Source organism: Theobroma cacao, chromosome 2 (assembly GCF_053813885.1).
Source record: "Theobroma cacao isolate CCN51 chromosome 2, ASM5381388v1, whole genome shotgun sequence".
NCBI classification, from domain to species: Eukaryota; Viridiplantae; Streptophyta; class Magnoliopsida; order Malvales; family Malvaceae; genus Theobroma; species Theobroma cacao.
The window spans coordinates 46,563,909-46,572,732 of NC_142640.1; the positions used below are offsets into that span (position 1 = coordinate 46,563,909).

General features: G+C 32.9%; 1 protein-coding gene and 1 pseudogene across 1 annotated transcript; one reads left to right on the plus strand and one right to left on the minus strand.

The window, feature by feature from the left end:
• The first annotated feature begins 4,427 nt into the window (after positions 1-4,427).
• On the plus strand, positions 4,428-5,203 carry LOC148764334 (pectinesterase inhibitor 5-like; annotated as a pseudogene).
• Positions 5,204-6,793: 1,590 nt separating this feature from the next.
• On the minus strand, positions 6,794-8,394 carry LOC18609921 (lignin-forming anionic peroxidase-like). Its single transcript, XM_018114547.2, has 4 exons — positions 8,041-8,394; positions 7,722-7,913; positions 7,454-7,619; positions 6,794-7,359 (listed from the first exon to the last, which is right to left on the minus strand). The coding sequence occupies exons 1-4, from the start codon at positions 8,272-8,274 to the stop codon at positions 6,962-6,964; spliced, it is 990 nt and encodes a 329-aa protein (XP_017970036.2). The 5' UTR covers positions 8,275-8,394; the 3' UTR covers positions 6,794-6,961.
• Between the last annotated feature and the right edge of the window lie 430 nt (positions 8,395-8,824).

The following is an 8,824-nucleotide window of genomic DNA, read 5'->3' on the forward strand; positions in this document are numbered from 1 at the left end:
CTTGCCTCCTACCTTTAAGAGCACTCTTAATGATGCCAGAGATATCCTCAAGGAAGGTGACTTTTTGGCAATTTTTCTTAAAAGTGTTAGCCTTTATTTCTTTCTCTTATGAAACTTGACCAGCAAATTTGAATTAGGCAGATCTACTTTAGCAGAATTTGGGAGAAAGGAGTTAATAAGAGTAAGCGAAATTTGGTTTAAGTAACTACACCCAACTGAAGGATCCATAACTTGGGCACTAGTAGAAAAGGGGTTGTCATGACTTAGGCAAGTCAAATAGGTCATAGGTTGACTCGTATGATCATCCAGTGGCTTTAAGGGACTAAAATATGAGGTTTGTGATGGGTCCACAAGATTAAAGGAAAAAGGCTCACCGTCAATGGGGTTAGAGCTTTTAGTGGACCTGTCGGGAATGAGACAAATTGGTTCTTGATGTGTGCTTTGTTGTGGAATATGAGCTGGTTGTGGGCTTGTTGTGTGTCCAACCCTGGCCCAATCTGAATATGTGGAAGAGTGGGCTCAAGTGGAATATGCACCGACAAAGAAGGTACGGGTGAAATCTAGGCATTGCCATCACGAGCGGCAATTGGAGCATCACCAACAAAGATGAAAACAGAGGAGGAGCTACTCCAATTGTCATCTTCCTGTCCACATTGCTAGGCATGATAATCCATGATACAGTCAGGGGCAAATTCACTTACATAAATGCTAACAATTTTGTTACCAATTGCAAGACAAATGTGCTCATTTATATGCTCTGATGAACTGATAGTAATAAGCATGGTAGTGCATTTTGCACCATATCATTGACTTTTGTTTTTTGTTTTTCTATTGAAATTTCATAGGTGTGAATCAACATTGCTGTTAATTTCAAAATTTGAAGCAACTACATTATTATATTGTAAAAATTAAGTGACTAGTTAATATTCCCATTCCATCCTTGTCCCATTTCTCCCTTTTCCCCCAAAATTCCCACTAAAAGCTACCAATTGTCTAGGAAAGAGCATAATCACCCAAGGAAATAAAAGAAAGAATAACATGGGCAAAACTTCATATTCTACAAATCTAGAAACAATCACATCTCTAATAATGCTTAATTGCACAAATACAAGACCACACATTGTCACACAAAAAAAAAATCCAAATTAGAGTTCCTTTCAAATTTTTCAAAATAATCCATAACTTTACAAGTGAACTTGATCTGGTCACTTCATCATAGCTAAACAATCAAACAACAATCCTAGCCTCCCTAAATTCCTTTTATTTTCACCTTTTTTCCCTTTTCATTTTTTTTACATCATCATGACAATAAAATATAAAGTCTTTGTCCAACGTTTTTTTTTCTATAGCTTTAATTAACAACATTTTTTTTCATGTTCTAGTACTTCAGATGCTAAAAGTATATTCTTGAGGAATCCATCAATTTTTTGCAATGACGGAGTCAGGATTTCGAGTTTGGAGAGCGAAAAGTCGTAAACAATTTCTCTAAAACAATCGTACTAGAAGTTCAATGTTTGACAAAAATATAAAACTTAAATAGAAAAAGTTCATATGAAATTTATACAAATCCTGAAAATTATTCTAAGGAATCAATCTTAATAATTTACTTAAAAGAATTAATTAGTATAATCATAAATAATATAATAATGACAATAATCTCAATTTTTCTTTGTTGTTAAGTTTATTTTGAAATTAACATATATAATAATAAAAATCTCAATTGGAAGTAATCTCGTAAAAAATATTAAAGACTATCAATCAACAATTCAATGGGGAAGCAATTCCCTAAAATGAATCACAAAAATTAAATATAATATCAATTAACAATTCAACAAGAAAGCAATTCCCAAATAAAAAACTTAATTGTTCACAATAATTTCAGCAAAAAAACACAAATAATTTGTAGAAAAACAATCAAGCAATCCCTAAATAAATAAGTAATAACTAACCTTAGGTGCTAAATCAAATCCTTGTCTTGTTGCTTTCAATAAAAAATAACTAAGACGATAAATTCTAAATTAAAATCACCAAGTAAAAATTATTAAATAAAGAAAAAAATTTAAAATTGAAAATATTAAAAAAATAAGTAAATAAACCAAAGAAACCAATTATCATGTAACCAAGCATTTGGTTCATTGGTTGGTGCATTATTCTCTTACCTAAAGAGTAGGATTCGAATCTCCTCTCCTCCAATTATATAAAAAAAAAAAAAAAAACACTTACCAATTATTATGACATGAAAATTGAGTTACTAATTAGAAGTTTATTGCCCAAAGAATGCTAGCAAGTAAAAAAGGTAAAAAAAAAAAGATTTTTTTTGTTTCTATTTTGTAAAAAAAGAAAACAAGAGGTGGTGATTGTGAGGTTTTGAAGAAATAACGTTTGAGAATAATTATATTGTAATTAGTTTTATTTTAGTCTTATTAAAATTAGTTATTAACTAATTGTTGTGGGGCATCTCACTTAATAAAAAATTATTGTAAGACCAAAATTATAAAAAAAAATTTAAAAAAAGTATGTTAGAATTAAAAATTTTAAAATTTTTATAGAGTTTGATATATAAAATGTCCAAAAACATAAGAAGTAAGTCAAAAATTTTTAAATAATTGGGAGGCTGAGCCTCCACTAGCCACCCTCCCTTCCGCCTCTGGTTTCTCGTATGAAGAATTGCTTGTAACTTGTGAAAAAAGAGAAGAATATGAGGAAAACATAAGTGTTCAATCAGAACTTAATAAGTAGATTTTAAGATTTTTAAGAGTCAATAATTAGTGCACATACTAATAAGATTATAGACAGTGAAACTGTAATAATGCATAGCTTCTTAACTTCTCTTGTGAAGAATCACTTGTACATCTCGACAACCATGAAGATTCTACTATCAAAACAAGAAAAACAATCTAAGCATCAAATTCCAAAGTAAACCAAAAGGTTATGATTAGCTTAATACTGAATTAATGACTATAATTAGGACCTTTTAATGAATCGAAAGATCTCTTGCAGGCACATTAAGTCCCAAATCACACATGAAAATTGAACAGTAACATCTCAACAGTTGGGGAATCCACCACCTTAAGAGTAAAATCATCTTGCAAAACGGCACCACTCGTTCGCTTCACCGAAGATTACTTTTTGATGAGAAATCCAAACTGAGACTTGAAGTGAAGCATTAAAATAGGATCAATAAATATAAAATTGAATAAATTACAAAAATAAAAATATTAAAATTGCATTTGAACATTTAATTTATTGATCGGTGTAAGATCTTTCTATCTCAAGAGTAAAATTTGAATTCTTCTTCTCTCAATTTAAAAAAATAAATTAAAACCTAAAGAATCAATTAAAAAAAAAAAAACTTAGCACAGGCTGAAAGATATCTGTTAAATAAAAAAGCAACAGAAAAAGCCAAGTCAATAGGTACGTATGGCAGCCAGTAGAAAAAGCCATGACCCTTTTCACGTTCTTAAATTCTAGAGTTTTCTCCACCAAAATCAAGAGCTGCAACTTCTGTGTTTTTTTTTCTTTAACTCCAGAAGACTGCTGTTACATTTTTTTCTTTTTAAATGTAAGTGGAACGGTATAAGATTGCCGTTTAATAATCTTTAGTAAGCTAAAAACACAAGTTATAAAAATAGACCAGGGCACCATAAGAGGGCAGGAGATTTCTATTCCTCATCCAGTTCCACACTTTACGTCTTCCCTAATTCTTTTACCTTTTTTCTTTTAAAAGTTGAAAGGACAGCCATTATTGTACTTAGAAAATATTTAGTTTTTTTAAGAAAAACCTCTTCAGGATTTTCGTTAAAGAGAAAAGCCACAATGCCTCTTCAAGTCTCCTTAGAACGAGAGACTTGTAGCTACATCCACACCCTGATTTACACAAAACACTGTATACTAGCCAGTGCATTCATTACTTAACAATCCTTTTTTTTCCTTTATTTAAAGATGTAATAAAGTAAACATCAAATAAAGCAGAGGATGTAATTGTCTCTTTAGCAGTAAACTTCTTTTTCCTTTTATTCAAAGATGATTTCGTCCCTTTCTAACTAACGGCACCGTTTAGGAAAGAAATTCACGTACCCGAGCAAGCATGCGGCACGTCACATTGTATATTATCCTAGTTACAAACAAATTTTGTTTATGAATAATTCTATTTGCATGCACTGCTTTTTACTCTTTTCTTGATTTGCATCTTAATCACCAACTCTCTATTAATTAAGTATTATCCAAAGAGGGTTACATTGGAGTTTTTAATTTTATTAATGGATTCATGGCTGATAATTAAATAAATAGAGATAATTAGGGCCATGATTAACCGATGGGGAGCTGGCTAGACGCATTGGGGAAGTCCAAGCGCAGGTGAATAATTTTGAATTAAAGCAGTTGCATTAGATATTGTTATGCTAATTATGATGCTATGGGCTATCCTGTAGCCCTTCTCTCAACTCTCTCTGTTTTAAAAACTTGGATTTTTTTTAAAGAAATTCTTTTACTCAAGATTATTTTTAAAATGACCCACAGCTTGAGCCGCAGACACTATTGCAGGCTATATTTAAATATTTCTCAAAATTTTCCTGGCTGCAAATTTAATCCAGAAGAAATTATCAGACTTCATTTTGTGCTTTTCTCGTGTTACATCCTCTCCCCATCCTTTGCAGCCACCAGCAGCAGCCCAACAAAGCTTGTGGACAAGGTTTGCAACCAAACATCCAACTACACCTTCTGCGTTGAGGCTCTCGACTCTGATCCTCGAACTCCAGCTGCTGATGCCTACCAGCTGGCTTACCTGAATGCCACCGCCACCCAATACCGCATTGCTGAGCTGCTCAACGACAACAACACCTCAATATTTGCCAACATGATTACCACATAGCGGGTTCGGCACTTGAAGAGGCATACAATGACTTGAACTCCGAGAGTTTCTTTCAATTGGCTAAGTTGGCTGGTCTTGCTGCTGCAGCTGCTGATGATTGCCAGTCTGCTTTCCAGGGAACCCATTGCTTGCCATTGGCTACCATGAATGCTTGTTTGAAGGCTCTTTCTGGTATCTGTGTTGTCGTCTCCAAACTCTCTACTGGAGGAATCTTTTGATATTGTCTATACATATATCTGACCAAGTATGTTGTTGATTCTGATGAGTATGATGACTGTTATAACTGATAACGGGAATGATACCAGAATTCACTCTAAGAAGCAAGAACACTCATTAACCATCATCAAAACTGTTTATTCTTATTATTATGACAGTTTTTCTAGCATGTTTAAGAGCTAAAAAATTCTATTGGCCCGGTAAATTTTTGAATTTAGTTATTAACCTGATAACAATAAGCAAACAACTTGACTCAGTCAACTCAACCTCAACTCAAATCCATAAATAACTTGACTCAATCAACTCAACCACAACTCAGTACCCATGCAAAGTCACAGCCCACCAGTGCAAAGCCAAACACTTGGCTCAATATAGTAAAATGTGGTCCAATAAAGACATTATCACAGGAGACACTGTTGAAGAATTAAGGTTATGGTTAGGTGCATATTCAAGTGGGGATGGTAATATGAATTAAATCAATCAGAATTGACCTCCTTCATTGTGATAAAGATTTGCAAGGAAATTGGCCCTGATCAGCTTTTGCTGACATAAGCAATTCCGCTTCACTCCAGGGAGCTTCGCAGAAATAAATAAAAAACTGTTGAGAGTTCCGTCAAGCATGAACCTTCTAGATATGGTTGTAGTCATCAATAGATATCACGATTTCAAGTCATTTTGAAAAGCCATTTGAGACAGAGTGGTCAGCGGAATTAGACTTATTCTTAGCTTCATTTTGCTACGGATTTTCGAATTCCGTGAAGATATAGAGGGTACATTTATTTTACAGTAAAATATTTTTTGAAAAATATTTTTAAGATTTATGCTTATTTGGTAGGTGAAAAATTAATTTTAGATATAAAATATTTTTATATTAAGTTTATAAGTATAAGTTTGATGAATATTAATATTTAATTTAAAATATTAATATTTAACTTTAAAATAATTAATTTAAAATATTACTATTTAAATTATACAACATTATTAAAATTAAAAAAATATTATTTTAATGAAACCATTCAATACAATTAATTTTTTATTTATAAATGAAATAAATCTTACTAATAATCATAATAAAAAATATTTCAATGATTGTCATTTAATAAATATATAATTATAAATGTAAGTTTTGGATATCTTACACAATTGATGAATATTTATATTTTTATAGTTATGATAAAAAAGTGATAACATGAAAATTTTTTTGAAAATTAAAGTTTATTTTTATTATAGATATGTGGTTAAATGCTTTGAGAAATTTCATTATTGATTTTGTTCATTTTCATTTTCATTCTTAATTTCGATATGAAAATCAAATATCAATATTGTTTTGTAATCAACTCCTATTTATTATTTTAAAACTTAAATAACTCCACCATGATGGAAAATATTTTTCATAAAATGATCCAAACAACTGAAAATATTTTCGACAGTTTATCCAAACAAAAATCATTAAATTTTCTTATAAAACATTTTACATTGAAAAAATTTTCTTCCAGTAAGTCATTTTTCGGTTACCGAACAGACCTATAGTCACTTTAAAAGTCAAATTAAGCCATTTGAAAAAATCGTCTCTAAATATTTTATTATTTAATTTAATTTTTTAAAATTTCTATCTTATTTATTTTCAATATTTGATCAACTTAAAATTTAAAAAATATATATTAAAAACTACTTTATTCATAATTTCAAAAGAGTAACTTAAATAAATTTGATTAAAAAAAAGCTAAACTCAAATATTTATGATGAGACTACGAGATGGAAAAAGTACAAATAAAAAAGAACAGGAAAACCAACATCTAATAATTGAGGAAGAGACAAGACAACTTTTAAGGTGGTAAATATTTTAAGCTTCCCACATCTGGAGAAGTATGTTAACTAATTATTGACTTGACTGCAAATCTTCCTTATTATCCCAGCTGAACCAGTTGGAGGTTGGATATTTCCCATTTTGATCATGGCAGTTGCAAAGTCAGACTTGAAAGTACAGGGGTTCCTGCTATACTCGGAGACTATGTCATCTGTGGATCCACCACTAAAGAGGACTTGATCCGACTGTAGAAGACCTTTCTTTTGCAACAGGTTCTTGAAGTAGTTGTTGTCAAAGGAATTGGGCGTAACCAGATCGAGTGCTGCCAAATTACTCTTACCATCGCCAGAAGTGGCGGGACAACGGAGCCTGCGTTTGCTAGCAAATCCAGCGTCGATGTTACTTCCGTTGCTGTATATCCTTTCCTGAAATGTGAAGCATTGAGCTTGTCCTATAGTATGAGCCCCTGCACATGGTTTAAAGCTAATTTGTCAGTGATTGTTTACAAGGATAATGAAGTGTATTGTAAGGATTTTGTTATGAATAATTTGTGCACAAACCTGACAAAGCAACCATGTCCCTTGCACTAAGGCCCTTGGCTCTAAAGCGAGAGATAAGGCGTTTAAGGCTATCGTTAGGACCTGGAAGATCTGTGCAAGCCAGGCATGGGCTTGCAGTGGTAGAATCTCTTCTTCCAAGCTTCACTGTCCAAGATGGGCCACCTACCTGAATTGTTTGATGAGAGAATTTAATCAGTCAGAATATTCAACATGATTGACGAGTGAAGTATCTAGATTTCAGAAGGTTTTATATTCAGCAATTACTCACGTATACAGAGGCATCCCTGGCTGCAACTGCAAGGATGTCTGCACAAGACACAACTCCAGGACAAACTTTCTCCACCGCAGATTTTGCCTGATCAATTACTTCAAAACCTCTTACAGAGTGGTTGTTCGGCGGTGCAAGCTTTTCGCTTAGGACTGAAGGGGAATTATCTAGTAAGATTGAGGCATCACATCCCTGATGAACAAGGGCATGCAAGAGACTTCGTTAACTAATTACAATAATCCATGCCTATGCTGGTAATACGGAGGTTATAAAAAACATTAGTTTGTTTTATGTTACGTATACACATACAAACAAGTACCTGAACAAAGCAATCATGGAAATGAAGGCGAATAAGAGATGCAGCCATTCTACGCTCTCGTGCAATAGCCGTTCTGATGGCTTTTCGAATGGTACTAAGTGCATTAGGGCACGTCTTTTCATAAAAAGTAGAAGAAAGTTTTGCTTGGCATGCGCTGCTCAAAAGCAGCAGCATCACCACAGCAGCAACTCTATTCGCTTGGCATGACAAAGAGTTTCTAAATACGGTGACCATTTATGTGTTCCTTAAAAAAAACGCAAGCTATGTTTTGATTTGTTAAGCAACCAAGGTAGAGCTTTCGCAATGTTAATACACAAAAGCTAGGGAAAATGTGAAGAAAGGAGGATGACAGATAGCTTGGTAGCTCAGTCACTTTATAGAGCAGGGGTAGAAGGATAAGAGCTGCTAGTCAAGGTCTCCGTTGACGGTGTATCGCCTAAGAAATTTTCAATCTCGTCTTTGTCCTGGGGATATGACCCATTCGAATATGGCTTGCATGGAGTTACAACTGGACGTGGTAATTTTCCTTATAATACAATTATACAAAATCAAAGGGACCAAAATTAAGTTGTTAATTGATGTTTCATCAAACAATTTGGCATTTTGTTTGCATCTCAGTGATAAAGGCACATCCATGCTTTTCTTTTTTGTTAATAATAGGTGGCTCTTCTTGTGTGGTAACTAGTCCTTATCCTTAAGCCATGCATTATCCAAATGATCAGTTCCCAACATTTTATTAGTAAAAGTGGAAAGAAAAAAAATCTCAAGTACCGAAGTTGGATGT

Bases quoted from the DNA above. Each gene is read 5' to 3' on its own strand.
- LOC18609921 (XM_018114547.2), bottom strand. From the start codon at position 8,274: ATGGTCACCGTATTTAGAAACTCTTTGTCATGCCAAGCGAATAGAGTT. The intron at 7,620-7,721 runs GTGAGTAATTGC...CAAACAATTCAG, and splicing joins CCAGGGATGCCTCTGTATAC to GTAGGTGGCCCATCTTGGAC. The intron at 7,360-7,453 runs GTTTGTGCACAA...AACCATGTGCAG, and splicing joins GGACATGGTTGCTTTGTCAG to GGGCTCATACTATAGGACAA.